This window comes from Marmota monax, unplaced genomic scaffold, assembly GCF_021218885.2.
Source record: "Marmota monax isolate L192 unplaced genomic scaffold, Marmota_monax_Labrador192_F-V1.1 WCK01_AAM20220418_F8-fsc00040, whole genome shotgun sequence".
Classification (NCBI taxonomy): Eukaryota; Metazoa; Chordata; class Mammalia; order Rodentia; family Sciuridae; genus Marmota; species Marmota monax.
The window spans coordinates 8,464,756-8,481,928 of record NW_026692782.1 but is presented as its reverse complement, the minus strand read 5'-3'; the positions used below and the strand labels follow the sequence as shown (position 1 = coordinate 8,481,928).

Here is a 17,173-nt window from a genome sequence, read left to right as displayed (position 1 = left end):
GTGTTGAGGTAGAGAAGTAAAAACCACAGATTGGCTTGGGACAGACATGTCTTCAGATTCTAGCCCTGCTATGTGACCTTTGGCAGGTTACTCAGCCTTTAAGAGTATTAATTATGTCTTTCTAACAAGGGAATAACAGCTCCTTCTTATTGGGTTGCTGCGAAGATTCACAAAGATTATGTGAAAGTAAAGCTTTTAGCCTAGTGCTTTATGTAGGGTGGCCTCATTGAGAGTTATCATCAGTGGAATACCAACTATTGGGAAATCGCTGGAACATCGTCACAAAGTCAGAAAGTCCATCTGTGACACATCAGCTGTGCAGAAGTTTAAATCATTAACTGCAAGTGCTGCTGTGTCTCTTTAGTGATTCTAAACTGTTATTCCCAATAGTTTTCTGATCCCATCTTTCCATTCAGTTCCAAAACTGGTGTCCTGTGGGACAGATGTGTTCACTTGGCCCACAGTGTTGTTGTTTTTTTAACTCTTTTTGTTGCCACACTTGAATATTTACTAACCTTGAACAATTTGTGCTTCTAACTGCATCTGGAAAGTAGTGAGAATAGCAGTAGTTGAAGTTAGATCCCAGCTTGTTGGGATCCGGCTACAGCTGAGTACTTTCTACCCCTGTTGTGGAGCTTTCTCCAGCTCCCGGAGTCTCTGCCTGGCCTTCTTGATTCATGCTGTCTGCCTAGTCCTATGGATACTTGAGTTGTAACTCATCTGTTTTTGATGATGAACTGGCGCTTGGACTTGATAGTCAAACTAGTTCATTTGATATTTCCAGTTTTAATATGGGGATTGATTGGGAGGGGACATGAGAAAATTTTCTGTAGTTGATGGTTGATGTTCTCTAACTGGTGGTGATGAGCTATTTATATTAAGCCAGAAGTAAGTGCACATGTAGATATGCGCATGTGTTGGAATTTGTTTAAAGGTACACATAAGATTGGTGCAGTTTACTTTATATTGGAATTCCAAAGAAGTACTTCATAAAAATAGGAAAAGCAATCATGAAATTAATTTGGAAAAACAAAAGGCCCAGAATAGCCAGAGCAAACCTTAGTGAGGAAAGCTAAAGCAAAAGCATCACAATGCTAAACCTTAAATTATACTAAAGAGCTACAGTAACAAAAGCAGCATGGTATTGGCACCAAAATAAGCATGAAGACCAATGGAATAGAAAGGAAGACACAGAGAGAAACCCACATAAATACAGTTATCTCATAGAAGACAAAGGCACCAAAAACATACATTGGAGAAAAGATAGCCTCTTCCACAAATGGTGCTGGGAAAACTGGAAATCCACATATAACAAAATGAGATTAGACTCCTATTTCTCACCCTGCACAAAACTCAACTGAAAGTTTTTCAAAGAACCAGCTATCAGACCAAAAACCCTATACCTACTTGCAGAAATGTAGATCTAACACTCCAACATGTTGTGCTTAGGAACCAACTTTCTCAACAAGACTCTTAAAGTGCATGAAGTAAAATAAAAAATCAGTAAATGGGATGGCATCAAACTAAAGAGCTTCTTCACAGCAAAGGAAACGAGTGTGAAAACAGAGCCTACAGAATGGGAGAATATCTTTGCTACCCATACAACAGATAAGGCATTAATTTTTAGGATATATAAGGAACTCAAAAAACTTAACTTCAAACGAAACAAAACAAAAAACCCAAAACCAAATAACCCAATCAATAAATAGGCATGGAAAAGGAACTAAACAGACACTTCTCAAAAGAAGAAAGATAAATGGTCAACAAATACATGAAAAAAAAATTCAACTTCTGTAGCAATTAGAGAAAAACAATTTAAAAACCACACTGAGATTCCATCTCATTTCAGTCAGAGTGGCAATTATCAAGAATACAAGTAAAATGTTGGTGAGGGTGTTGGGGAGGAAAAGGTTCACTAGTACATTGTTGGTGGGATTGCAAATTGGTACAACCACTCTGGAAAGCAGTAAAAAGATTCCTCAGAAAACTAGGGATGGAACCACCATTTGACCCCGTTATATCACTCCTTGATATATATCCAAAGGAGTTAAATAAGTTCACAGTAGCTAAGCTATGGAGCCAAACTAGGTGCCTTTCAACAGATGAATGGATAAAGAAAATATGGCTTATATATACAATGAAATATTACTCAGTCATAAAAAAGAATGGCTTTATGACATTTTCTAGTAAATGGAGGGATCTGGAGACTTTAATGTTAAGTGAAATAAGCCAATCCCCAAAAACCAGAGGTTGAATGTTCTCTCTGATAATGTGGATGCTAACCCACAGTAAGAGGAACAGGGGATGGATAGAATTTTAATAGATTAGACAATGAAGAATTAAGGGAAGGGACAGTGGGATAGGAATATAAAAGAGTGGAATTAATCTGGCAAAACTTTCCTATGTATGTATGTATGTGTGTATATATATATATATATATATATATATATATATATATATATAAATACACCTCATTGAATCTTAACATCATGTACATCCACAAGACTAGAATCCTAATTAGAATAAGATGTCTTCCATGTGTGTTTAAATATATCAAAAAATATATTACTGTCATGTATAACTAGAAAGAACAAATAAAAATGCAAAAATTATATCTGGAAAAATTTCTGTAAATAAACATGGATATAAAGTTACCAATATCCGAACTGAAGTGTTTAGAGGTAAAATGAACCAAAGAATAAGAGAACAAAGCAAGATCAATGAGTAGGTGATAAACAGATAATACAATAAACATAGCTAAAGCTTGATCGTAAATACAGGCGATGGGTATATCAGTATTTCAATGCACAATATTTACAACTTATCTATATGTTTGAAAAATTTTATAGTAAAGTTATAGGGAAAATGCATGTTTCAACCCAGATATCACTCCTAGGAATCTAACCTATAGAAATAAAAACCAGTTCATGACAAAATGAATAAGCATATTAAAACATTCATTTATAGGAGCCATATCTTGGATTTGGGAGCAGATGATGATGCTACCAAGAATTATGGCCAAAAAAAAATTAGTGGGGGACACAGGGAAAGGGAGGGAGCAGGGATTAGGCAAAGAACTATTAGTTTGTGAAATTGGGTGACTTCTAGGGTCTTTTCAAGTAAAATCATAAGACAGTAGATCAGCAAAGGGACCAAGAAATGTACTTTATGCTATTCTTCCACATTGCCTATGAAGAAAATGGAAAGCAGGTAAATTGACTTGTCTTCAACAAGCAAGTTAGAGACAAACACCCTGCCCTACCTCTCCCAAAATCTTACCTCTGAGCTTGGATCTATTGTCTTTTCTATCAAATTTTTTTTCTGAAGAAAATATATGTGATGTCACTTATTAAATATTGTGTGTGGAAATGTCTTGTATGTTATATGTAGGAAGTAAAAAAATGAGTTGAAAATTAGTCACCTAACAGAATCAACTAGGCAAAGTTCAGTCGGGGTTAGCAGCACATTTTGTATTCCTTATGTAAGAGGCCCCTGAAGGCAGAATGGAGTCATCTGTACCTCACAGAATGCCTCCCTAGCCTCTAGGATATGTTCAGAAATGTTAGTCACATGGTGAGTTATGCATATTAATTATACTTCAGATTCTCTTTCACTGAGGATAAGGGCTTTTTAATTAATTTTCTAGAGCCCATTATGGATTCGTGTTGATGCCTCTATTCCTGGTTGGATATTCTTACAGTTGCTGACTGGGTTTGTGTATGCCCCATGTCACAAGGGGAACTTATGTCCAGGACATAGACTTTGGCTCTGTTTACATGGTGCTGTGTCCAAACAGTACATCTGACCATAGATAGGAAAAACACAAACCACATGGAGGCACACTTCTGTCACTCTGAATGAGAGCCAAAGAGCTGAATGCCCAACAGGCGGCTTGTGAATACATGTCCTTCCATGCAGAGTGTTCTTTAAACTAGGGTACACGAAGACTGCCTGAGTGTGGGGACCCAAGTAGTGTAAGGGAAGTCAAGTCCAGAAGCTCATCTTCAGTAAGCTCTTCTCCCTAAGATGGATCTACCTGTGATACTCTCATGTTCAAAGCTTGGGGCTGTTTTTCCTTCTTCAATTCTGCTTGACAGCTGCCTTATGCCACTTAAGAAAGAAAAGTGAAAAAAGTGATTTAAGGTCTTCTTTGAGATTTTCTGAGCAATTTGACATTCATCTGGTAACTGGTTTCATCATCAGTTTTTAACCAGTACATTTTTCAAGCATGTTCTTTCTCTTATACTACTGCCAGAGTGGGGCACATTTAATTCTTCACTGGAAAATTGTCTTACTCTAAAGATCTGCATGAACCAGTGTTGCATTTGAAGAAAGGGATATATGGTGTTGGTGCTGTCCTCATTCTTGGTACAAATTCCACCATGGTCACTGTCAGTTTCACTGAAAGTAGAGGCTCTGTTGTTTCCTCCATACTTTTCAAAATGAATCAAAGACCACAGAGGAAAAAAAGTCCATTGAAATTTAGAAGGTAGCTTAACTAAAATTTATGAATTCCATCAACTATGCAAAATATGCTTCTGGGGAGACAGGCTCCTGGTTACACAATACTTGGTAATGGAGAAAAACCTCAGAGCCTGTGTGGGCTGTCAGTGACGGTGCTGAGCTTTGAATAAAATTGCATTTTATCATCGTTGAAAAGCAATCAAAAGTGGGGAACAAAGGCTTAAAAGTAAATTTAGACCAAAATACCTTGATCTCTGTAATTTAAGCAGTTTACTTTGCTTTCTCATTCTTAAAAAATGATGATCTTGAAATTTGAAGAATCGTTCTGTTCTGTTTGGTTATCTCTAGAGATATAAGATTGTTCTCTAGCTCTTGGGTTAAGTTGCAAAAATTTGAGTTGGAGAATAAATTGGTAAACTAATGAGGTGCAGTGATTTTTAACCACAGCTTCATCTCAGAGCTATATGGAAGCATTAGAAAATAATTTCTGTATAGATTCCTCACCTAGAAAGCTGGTTCAGTAGGTCTGGGGCAGAACATGGTAATCAATATTTTTAAAGCTCCATAACTGATTTTGGGGGTGTATGCTTATTCTTTCAAATGAGATCACGATGGTAAAAGACTGTTTTGTCTAAGGGCTGACCCTGGAATTATTTCTGAAAATCAACCTCTAACCTTTGTTTCTCAGATACATTTGCCTTTCACTTATGCTTCGGTGTATTACTTTCCTGTGGCTGCTGTAACGAATTGTCTCGAGCTTGGCATCTAAAAAGAACAGTGATCCATTCTACCATGGTTTGGGGGCCTGAAGTCTGACAACATGCTGTCAAATGGGCTGTACACCTCTCAGGGGGCGAATCTGTTCCTGGCCTTTTCCACCTTCTGGCAGTTTCCAGCATACCGTGGCTCCTGTCTTGGTCACTCTGCTCTCTCTGTTCCTCTTCATGATGCCACCTTCTTCTCTGAATCTGTCCTGGCTGCCTTCTTATAAAGAGCCTTGCAACTGCATTTAGGGGCAACCCTGATATTCTCCCCATCTCAGGTTCTTTAATTTAATTACATGGCTCAAGTTTTTGTCATATAAGGTAATATTCCAAGGTTCCAGCGATTAGGCCCTGGACATCTCCTGGACCTCCATGCAGGTTATTGCCTCTCTGTATGTATCCACGTGTGCTGCTATAGCACCTCTCTCCACCTGTCCCCAACTACCATGCCACGTTGGTGACACACCCTCCCTCTTGGGCTAGGCCAGATGACTTATCTCCAGCTGTATGAAGGGTTATTTACCTGAGCTGCAGTCCATACCCAGTTTTAGTCACTCAGGTGGCAAATACTTTGGGTCCTAAGTGGACTGAAATGTAGGATCATTGCAGCAAGCCCATCGACCTCACTCAAGAAAAGCACCTAAAGCATGTGTCCTCACAGCAATGGCTCCTGTGAAAGCTCATCTTTGAAGAATAGAGTCTTACAGTGACCAGCATGATCTGAGTCAATTCTAAGAGGCACAAGCCCGTTTTCCTTCACAGCATGGGCCTTCACTTAGCCAGGCACACACAGTACTGCCAAGTGTGGTCTCAGGAGGAGACAACGTAGTTAGTTGATAGCAAGCATGAAGAGCCCGGCCGGGGCTGCAGCTCAGGCAGGGTAGCATGCATGCTTTGTGTGCTCAAGGTTCTAGTTTCAGTCCCCGGCACCAAAAAAAAAAAGTAGTTTGTGAGTCAGAGTTTGTGAAAACCAAGTATGGGACCTTGAGGATTTAATTCACTTTGGGCTTCATTTTCCTCATGTAAGGAAGTGTTTGTTTCATGAGCTCAGGCTCCTTTTAGCAGTTCCGTTGTGTTGTTTCTTCTCTTATTAGAAAGGAGAAGAGGAGCCAGTGTGCAGATGCATTTATAGAGAAGAGGTAAGAGGTTAAGGTGGCTTATAATGAAGTTAAATGGTGAATATCTAGTGGTATCAATTTGTGCTATTAATTTTTTCTAGTATGGTTGAATAGGTCACAAATTGGGGAAGTTTTGCAGTCCAGGAAGGTTTTGCGAATGGTTAGATCAACAGTATCCCACCCCTACCCCCATTAACAGTTTCCCCAGAGCCCTTGATTTCTGAGCTAGACCTAATCATAGTGCCTCATTACCTGGCTCACAGACTGGTTCTCAGAAGAACAGGTGCCTAAAACTACAACAGTGAGACACTCTATCTGGGAGTTTTCACACTGGAAAGAAAGAACTGTTTTCTCTTCTTGAGAGAGAGAGGATGTGGACAGGCATTGCTTGTAGTGGACACTTTTCTTGTGTTACAGAGAAACAAGGACAAGACCTGTCTGGGGTGGGAAGAAGAAAGAGGTCTTTGAATTCCCGTATTCCTAAGGCTAGCTCCATCCATACCTTTCTATGATTTGGCTACATAAACTTTCAGGTTCCCCTTATCCCTAGTTTTGGTATCTGTCACTTGAAACTAAAACAAACAAACAAACAAAAAAACCTTGATTCGTACACAGGATGTCAGTGTAAAGAAGTCAGGGTAGGATTAGTTAAGAGTTACATGTTTTCAGATACAACAGATAACATAACAAAAAAGTTGAAGATAAAGGTTGAGTATCCATCATCCAAAATGCTTAGACCAGACGTATTTCAGATTTTAAATTTTTTCACATGTTGGAACATTTGCATAGGCATAATAGGATATCTTGAGGGGGGACTCTAGTCTAAACATGGAATTTGTTCTCTATACACTAATCACATAGACTAAAGGTAAATTTATACAGTGTTTTAAAGTTTTGTGTATGACATGAACCAAATTTAGTGGTATGGAATTTTCCTTTTTGTGGTATCAAAAAGGTCCCAATTTTGGAGCATTTCAAATTTCAGAGTATTTTGGATTTGGAATTTTTAGATTAGGTATGCTCAACCTGTGTTAACAAAACTGCTTGAAGTGATAGATCATATGGTGCATCATGGAGTCTAGGTTGACTCCTGGGTAGGAGGTAAAGAGCAGACATGGGCACTCGGTTTCTAACTGGGCTGGGCATAAAAGCATAGAACTTGTGAGCCAGGTCTGGAAGTTTTAACTGCTTTTGTAAACCATCTTCCTTTTATTAATAACACTAATGGCTCATGATAAAACACTACAGAGAATCAGGAAAATACCTTTCTGATTTTGTAATTATAAAGGATCGGGTAGCATCTACCTTTTTAGATTTGGCATGCTACAATAAAAAAAAAAATTATTATAAACCCAGGGTGAGGACTTGACCTACAAGTCTGATGACAGGTCTGATGAATTTAATGAGTGACTTTTCATGAGATTTTTGTCGAGTTCCATTTCTTGTAAAGCAAATACCCTCAAGTGCAAAACAATTTGAAAAGAAACTGTTGAAAGGAAGAATTGAATGTATTAGAAAATCTTTAGATGCTCAGATATAATTTTCCGACTATCTACCTTTATAATCAGCTTTAAAAAGATCTTTGCCACCTGGTGAATTACTCTGCGCAATATTGAGTATGCTAGGAGATAAAGAGCCTTCAGTGATCTTTCTCTTTTCAATTGCAGTTTCCCAGCCCACTATTACTGGTGGGTTCAAAATGGCTCAGACAAGTAATAGAATCCATTTAAAAGGCATTTGTCCAGCAAAGTCCTGAGACACTCTGCACCTCCTAAGTGTTCATCTTCAGGAGACATGAGCTATGTCATAGGCTTTTGGAGTCCTTTAGTAAATTTCGAGTTTTTCAAACAGAACATCTAATTTATAGTGTGTTCTTTGCACTTTAATTCATCCTTTGTTTTAATTTGCAGTTCTCTCATTGTCTGAAGACATACTTTACCATGTCCTAATAAGGATAAAATGTGTCCTGATTAGTATTCACTATCACATTAGTCAGTAAACTATTATGCCATACTGGAGAACTTCCACATTACCTGTCAAAATAGTGTTTAAGGATACATGTTTTGAGTCTTAAGTAATAGAAAATATATAACTTTTTTACATTTGTACTAGATTTGGAAGTGTTTTGATGAAAAAGGAATTCAATACTTACGTGCAGTCTTTCTGCACGCAGACACTGGGATGAGACATATTAAGAGGGAGAAGATAGGAATTCAAGGCATTTCTACCACTGCTCTGCTGGTAGGCAGGTTCTGAATCCCGCCTTTCCTTGTGTAAAAGAGGATCTGTATGGCATCTAATTCCTTCTTTTTTTCCTAATTCAAAGTCTTTGCAAAACCTTCAAGCTGTAATAGGTCCAAGTCCTTTAAGGAAAAAAAATGTTCCAATGTAATAATAATATTATACATAAAGTTCTTTTCAGTTTAATTTGCTGTTGTGGTTTTATATCTTAGAAATACACTTGTTTTATCTTTGTAATATCTCATTCAAAATTTAAAGCATTTTTTCCAGGTAGTCGTTGTAATGGAATAAGTTGATTTATAAGGATTTTATATGTAATGCTGGGGCTGGGAGAATCGGGGAAGCAGTCTTAGGCTGACTTGACTGTGTTCTTATTGTTACCAAGACCCTAGGAAGCTTTCTGTTCCCTCCACCACCACACACGGGAACCAGTATAATACTTCACTATAAAGCAGAATTATGACATTAGAACAATAAGAACTGCTTAAGTCATTGGTATTGAAATACATTTCCATATCTGGCTTCAGCCCCCTTCCATGCATCTTATCTAGATGCCATGAAGTCTTCCATAGGTAAAAAAGAACCTGAGTACCACCAATATTTGTCTAAATTAATGAAACTGTAAGTTAATTTAATGAATGAGTTTAATTTTAATCACATCTAATTTTACTTTATAATACATAGGGTTGTCTTATTTTTTTTAAATATGTATATTTTTTAGTTGTAGTTGGACATAATACCTTTATTTTTATGTGGTGCTGAGGATCGAACCCAGGGCGCCTTGCACGGGTAGGCGAGCGCTCTACTGCTGAGCCACAACCCTAGCCAGGTAGTCTTTATTTATAAAAGACATTTTCTAGTTGTGAAAGTGTTTCATAAAACTCTGCTCACTTTGCACTTGTTTGCCCCACTTATTTCTTCCTCACCTTCCCAGAGCGTTGGCAAGGGGCTCCAGGCCCTCCTGTTCAGATGGTCAGACTGGGAAGGTGTGAATGAGTTACTTGCAGACTCAGTAAAGCTTTGGTCATGTGCTGAATTCAGAATATGGAACAGAATGAAAACAATAATTCAATCTTATTTTTTCTCTTTACAGGCTCTGTACAACTCAATCAAGAATGAGAAGCTGGAATGGGCAGTGTAAGTATGCTGGATGGATGTCAACCTTTTAATAATGAACAACTCCCTTTATTTCCTATTTTCTGTCTTCATGCCTCGGAGGTGATTTCAGAGGGACATTAAATATGTATTGTCAGCTCTTATTTTACACTAAGTGTCTTAACTACTTGTGTAAAACCTTAGTGAACAATGAGTGTGGATTTTTCTTGTTTGTTTTTCCTCTTGGCATGCAGAATGCTTTTGCTTTAATCTGGTTGCTCTGTGAACAATTTTATTTACGTGTATGTACATGTAACACATATACACACTTTTTTTTTTTTTGCAGTCCCGGGAATTGAACCCAGGGCCTCGCACATACTAGGCAGGTACTCTACCACTAAGCTATATTCCCAGCCCCAATTCATTGTATTGTTAATGTGTCCTTTAAAAATAGCATTCTGAAAAAAAATTTGATAAAGTTGTATTTATTTCAAAACCCAATAAACATGATTTGGGTGCACTACTTAATTTTAGTTCTCCCCTTCCTATCATCATAAATCAAACCTTTCTAATCCTATTTCCTATGAAACTATCATACAAGGACATGGATAGATACTAACCATGAAAAGAAAAGCAGTCTCTGGATAGATAAGCTTGAGAAGCTATGAACTAAATAAAGGTAAAAAAATTTTTAGCTTAAAACCTTTCAGGAGGCTTATACAGTGCCATTGTATATTATCAAGAGAAATGAAGTTTCTATGTTTCCTGAATCTATTTGACAGTAAAATTGTAGTGTTTCAAGGTACCCATTTTGGAAATTAGTACCACAGTAAGTTAGCTTTACATAAATTGACAATACTGCTTTTTAAAAATATTTTTTAGATGTTGATGGACTTTTATTTTATTCGTTTATTTATATGTGGTGCTGAGAATCGAACCCAGTGCCTCACACATGCTAGCCAAGCACTTTACCTTTGAGCCACAACTCTAGCCCAGACAATACCTCTCTTTTTAAATTTTCACTAATCAATACAACAGTTGAAAAAATATTGTTAAAAATTGTTATGAAAGAATCTTCACTAAATCTTTGATCAAATATTGAGATATTATGTCAAAATATGTTTTAATATGAGCTTAATGCAAATTTTATTTTTTATTTCCACTAATGGAGTGTGTGTGTGTGTGTGTGTGTGTGTGTGTATGTGTATGTGTGTGATTTTTTTTTTTTAAACCAAGTGGCTTAGCAATCTATAGTGAATTCAGCTTTATAGAATCCTAACTTGGAAGATGAATCTTGTTTTTCACATGTACTTTGGGGGAAAGTGGTTTAGCAGATAACTAGTCTCATATTTAATATGCTAGAGTTAATTTTTAAAAAAGTAAAGCTGCTCAAATTAAGTTTCTACTAACTGCAAAGTTCTATGGTACTGTTTTAAATTAAGGAGTCAAAGTTTAAGACTTGTATATTTGCATATATATATAAATGGCTTATATGTCTGTGTGTTCATACATGATGAGTCTCATTTAAAGACAGTGTGCCATTTCAAGGAAAGCTCAAGACAATTAAGAATCTATGGTACAAAATCCAAGGTAATAATTATTTTGGATTTATATCTCATAGTTGAATGTATGTTTCCTAGAAAAATTCTGTGCATGACATATGTAGAATCTTGCTGAAATGCTGAAGGCATATCCTGATCTATGCAGAATATACTCTCTAGAGAAAATTCATAAAAATGAAGTAATTGTAAATATATTCACACTGGACAAGAGAATATTTTGAGGATGATTTTACAAAATTATTTTACAAAGCAAATATTATGCTCCCGAGAACCTGCTTTCTAAATCTTGTTTTTTTTAACACATCAGATTTGTTTCTATATGTTTCTATATATATGAATTGTATTCATATATTTATGTGCAGTTGGGACGTGGTGCAAGAAAGTTTTATCTTGAGTCCTATCCAAGAGGGTGAGAGATGGATGATAGTGTATGCAAGAGCTGAATTCTTCTGTGTCCTTTTGTCAAGTCAGCAGAGCATTTTGTTCAGGAACCCAGGTTTCAGAGTCAGATAAAGTTGAGTTTGAGTTCTAGCTTTGCCATGTACTAGTTGGGTCACAGGCCAAGTTAGCTTCTAGGCCTCAGTTTCCCATTCTGTAAGATGGAGCAGTTATTGAGCTTAATGTAACCAAAAGTGTAGTAGGGTCTTTTTTTTTTTTCCTAATACTCCAATTGATAGTCATAATATCCTACCTAATGCTGTAGCTTTTAAAGCCCCAGTTTCTATTTCTTAAATTTCTCTTTCATATGCCTGTACATATACTACATTCTTATGCTTTTAAAGAATACAATAAGGCACTGTAGTAGTAAAATAAAGGGATTAGATTAAATGATCACAAGTGTCCTTCCCAGTTCCAAAGTTCTGAATTTTATTATACATAGCACTTTCCTCAACTGAGGTCCTATGGAAACAGCATTGAAGTATCTGATGGAGATAAAACAGTCTGTGGTTCAGATGAGCCTGTTACTGAAAAGCTTGTCCTTGTCCCCAGTGCCAATCCAATTACAAGGGTGTGGTTTTGAAAAAAGACTAAAGAAGCCTTATTGCTTTGCTAAGAAAGAAGAAATACAGGGTTACTCCTCTCCCAAAGGACCTCTCCAACCACTTTTTCCTCCAACTCATTTTTCACCTAGAACCAATTAATGTTGGTACCAGTGCTTAGACATGTCTTCTTTCAATATAGTCTCTTTCTTAACAATCTCATTCATTCTTGAAACTTCATTTGCCATCTCTATAAAAGATCTCCAAGGTAAAAATTCTGATTCTGCTCATCAAGGGAACAGAGGATCTATAAAGCTCTAATAAATAAATTAATATACAAATAGGAGGTTCAAAGGCTGCATTCCAAGGGTTCCCTGTCAGGGGAGGGTGCCGGGTTTCTGTTCTCACGACTAAAAGGCTCAGGGGTCACTCTAGTTAAACTGGGCTAACTGGGCTGCACGAAATAACCACACAAGAGACACAAATACCTTTTTCTTTGGGGTTGCTGTGACGGCTCCTCTGACCTTAAGGGTCCACAGAAAGAGAGAGAGAGAGCACGCGCTGACCCCTTTTATTGAGGAGAAGCTATTCAAATGAGGCAAGGGGTCAGGTTTCAGGGGGCTGAGTCTATCTTCATGATGTCCACTGTCAGCAGGTTGACTGACACCTGGGTAGGCCACACCCAAGGGCACAGTAAGAGGAGGGGACACACACAAGGCACTTCCATGGAAGATTCTATCCTAAACAGGGCAAGGGGTTATATTACAAAGGAACAGGTGATCATAGCTTCACCCATGGGGCTGTAGCAAGACACACCCATTTCTGTGACTGAGCGCCTCAGCACCCAGCTGGGGAATGTAACTCAGTCACCGGTGAGGTTGGCCTTCCACAGGAGGGTATGTGTGTGGGGTATTTTACTTGTTAATTTGGGAAATAGTAATTTCTTAGATCTTCTGGAGACATCTTTGAAGTCTAAATTATTTAATTCCTATGCTGAGTTGTATGCCCAGAGACAGATAACTCTGCCTAGGACAGGGAAAAATGGTAATCCTGTTTGCCCCTGAGATTAGGGAGGGGAAGAGAGAGGAAGAGAAAGAACACTTCCATTTTAAAAATAAGCCACATTGGCAGAGCAACAGGGCTGTTTTCATAGAATAAAGTGGACCACTGCTACAAGCATGGTGTGAACAAAAGTTACACAGATTTCTTTTTTTCCCAGCTGATTCGGCCTTTAACAATCTGATGTGTATTTTAAATTTTGACCAGAGATGAAGGGCTAGTCTAGTCCCTCTGCTTTATAAATCACCGGGTCTGCTTTGATCACAAAGCACTTTTTAACATTCACTAAAATTAGTGGTCTCTAGAACACACTTTAGAGGACACTGCTGTTCAGTTTATGTGCTCTATCAGGAGCTTCTTTTTCCTTTTTAAACTTGTATGTGCATGGATATTGTCATAATACTGTGGTCTTCAGTTCTCCTAGGACCTTTCCAACCATTCTTCCTCCAACTCATTTTCCACCTAGAACCCATTAATGTTGGTACCAGTGCTTAGACGTGTCTTCTTTCCATATAGTCTCTTTCTTAATAATCTCATTCATTCCTGAAACTTCATCTGCCATCTCTATAAAAGATCTCCAAGATAAAAATTCAACTCTGACCTCTTCCCCATGTTTCAGTTCAATATATGCATTTTCCATGGGACACTTCTGCCAGCACTTAGCAGTCATCATCTGTCTCCCACTTTTGTTGTAGGTTCTCCATTCCAGGTAGCCACAGAGTAGTGCTTACCTGGATTTTAGCCCCTGTCCTCTTTGATTCCACTCACTCTTCACTCCTGAAGTGGCTTCAGTGCACATCCCATCTCCTCCTCCTCCTCCTCCTCCTGGGATTTATACTTTTTCCCTGTTAACCCAGTCTCTTTCCTTTAACCCATTTGAAACATCCCTGTGTGGTAAACTTCAGTTAGTCCCTGTGCACTTGGCCTGTAATCTCATTTGTTCCTCATTATTGTCTTCATGCTGTTTTCATTTCAACCCGGCTACCATTAGATACAGTTCTTTGTGCTTGTCCTATGGCTTCCTGGTCATTTCCATGGAGTGACCTTTACTTGCCATCTGTATCTGCCCTACCTTAGAGCCCAGTTTAGGTAACACCCATTCCTTGAAGTCTTGCCTGATCTTGCCAATTAGAAATCATCTCAGTCCTTAAAGGTCCATTTTACTTTATTTGATGACACCATCAGTTTTACTTCCCATTATAATTCTTTATCATAAGGTATCATCAGACTGTAAGTTTTTTAATTGACACATGTGTATCATTTCCTTAATCTCCTTTGCCTCAGATATGTAATGAAGATCCATGATTGTCTATAGAAAAGATTAGGTGTGTAGCTCAGTGTGTGAGCACAAGACCCTGGTTTTAATCCCCAGCATGGGGATTGGGAGTATAGAAAGTCCATTAATAATACTCAAAGATTGCATTCTTGAAAGATAAGTCAACAAGTGTATAGTTTAGAATATGGTTACAGGAAAGATGGCGCTGTAGCAAAAATATGTAGGATAAAATGTATTTGCATGGAAAGTATCTTGATGTTGACTTTAGAACCTTTGATAAAGTGAATTATAGAGCCATGGAATATTTTAACTAGCGGGACCATCTAGTGGACTTTAATTCATTGGCTTACTAGCTGGGTTCCGTGGATCCTGGGGATTCCGGGGAAGATGTCTCAGGGTCCTCTCTAGTTGTGAGTGAGGAGAAGGGAAAAGAGGAGAGGGTCCCAGTTCTGCATCCTCCAAATCATGTCTGTTTCAACTGACCAACACAGTTCCACTTTTACCTTTTTAAAAATACCTAATTTAAGTTTCATTTAATATTAGAAAAGTATTGATCTAATCCAGTGTCCTCATTTCATATGTGAGGAAAAGTGAAATCAAGAAACATTCACCTGGCCCAAAGATGTACTACTAGTGGCAGCAAAGGATTTGTCTCCCTGGTGTTGTAGCTCCCCAAGGCTGTGCCTTGTTGCCTGGTTCTGTAGCCACATAGTAGTATACAGGCTTTGGAGAGTAGTGATGGTACCTGGATTGTGCCAGCTTTTGATATAGAGCAAACCAGAGGTTTTTACCAGTTTATCAGTCTTACTAACTGCTCATGGAATTACAAGTGTTTTCCCCCAGGAAAGTTAGGAGTAAGGATCTTGAATTCATCCTGGGTCCCAGCATTGTGCCCCTGATACAGGTGTGAGTAGTTCCTTCTGTGCCTAACGAGAACACAGCCTGAGAGGAGGGGAAGAACGATACAAAGACAAAAACATGAAGTTGTGGTGATAGTGCAGTGAGTCCCCTGACTAGCAAGAGGGCCTGGCTACATGGGGTAGGACATGCACCAGTTCTCTTTCCAAGTCCCTTTGCACCATGGTTCATTGTTCATGAAGCAGCTGTTGAACTACATTCAACTAGTATGTTGTGAATTAGGGGAGAACAAAAGTGTAAATAGCATTAAGGCATTTTCCTTGGAATTAAGGTAACATAAGTAGATAACATAGATTAAAAAAACAACAACAAAACGCTGAATAATTACTCTGATTGGATGTGGGAGGATAAGGTAAATAAAATATGAGCTTATAACTTTGGTTAGAGTTGTTTCAAATTTAGCTGAATTTTCAAAAAATGGGAAAGTATAATAAATGCAGTATTATTATTCTTTAGGTAAGTTAATGAACATCTTACCTTTTGACCTCCATGTTTATTGCTGTTATACTACAACAATAAACAGTATTTAAAGTCTACAAGGAATTTCCCTTACTGTGGTTTTCAAAAAAACAACAATAATGGAAATTCATGTATCCAGGCTCACGTTAAGGCACAGTGAAGCTAGGTGTAGGCAGAGTCAGCCCAGGGGTCCCGCCTGTACTTGTGTCCTCTGGTGATTCCATTGTAGCTGTGCTGATCTTGCTTATCGGTTTGCACATTTGCTCCTTTTAACTCTGAACAAGCATTTTACAACCTTGCTTCACAGATTAATCTTTACTATTTTATATTGCCCTGCAACTCATTTTGCACCAAGAGCATTTTAAAACCCTTGTGGCCTTTGCTTCTAAATTAAACTGTTTCCTGTCTGCCCACAGTGAATTGTCCTGGTTAATTTGGCCTGGTGGTAGCACACTAGGCTCTCTCTATCCCTCTGATCATGTATTAACAGTAGCCTTCAGCTTTCAAAGTATGATTCTGAGCTATCGGTGGTTTGATGCTTGGCATCTTTGTCGTTTCTCTGTTGGGAATTTTAATCATGGCTGGTCTTTTCAGGAAACCAGAGCTGCCCATGTAGTGGCTGATTCCCTGCCATCAGGAAGTAGAAAAAACATCAGAGATTTCCTCTGCTTCTTTTGGCCGAGAATGTGTATTGGTCTATGTTGTAGGGGAGTTTTAGGGCAGTGGAGTAACTTGTTCTCATTCAGTGCAAGGGGTCTGAATTTGACATTACTATCTGCTTCCAAACTCTTCTTGCTGTGTGATTTCTGAAAAAGTCTTTTTCCAAAAAAAAAAGATTCCTTTGCATAGTTTACTTAGTATTGATTTTAATTGTATTTTCAGAAATAATACATATTAATTACATTGCAATCTCAGTTGTTGCTCTTGGAAAGTGGTCTTCCAGGGGGGACAAGTGGTTTTATTTCCATCCAACAGTTTTGTTTTTTATTTAGACTGGTTATGATATGCTACCTTCTATTTGTGCCTTCCTTGTAACTTAATATGTTGCCTACTATTTAAGCTCTTTTTTTTCCTTGTTCTTTCCTTCTGATTATTATTCATTAAAAAAAAAATTCTAACATTATAATCATCCAGCCAAAAAAGGTGAAATTCCTTGTGTGTACTTTTTAGGTTTGGCCTTATAGCCTAAAGAAAAGTATGTGTGTCATTTTTTACCTCAAGGTAGAATTATTTTATT

At 37.9% G+C, this 17,173-nt stretch overlaps 1 protein-coding gene across 13 annotated transcripts in view; it reads left to right on the top strand.

The window, feature by feature from the left end:
* Positions 1-17,173, top strand: part of Psd3 (pleckstrin and Sec7 domain containing 3) — a 564,781-nt gene that overhangs the window by 433,415 nt on the left and 114,193 nt on the right. For all 13 annotated transcript variants that reach the window (XM_058580396.1, XM_058580395.1, XM_046447763.2 and 10 more), the window contains one exon: positions 9,681-9,724. In XM_058580396.1, the coding sequence (XP_058436379.1) occupies positions 9,681-9,724 (44 nt within the window). The remainder of the gene's footprint in view (positions 1-9,680; positions 9,725-17,173) is intronic.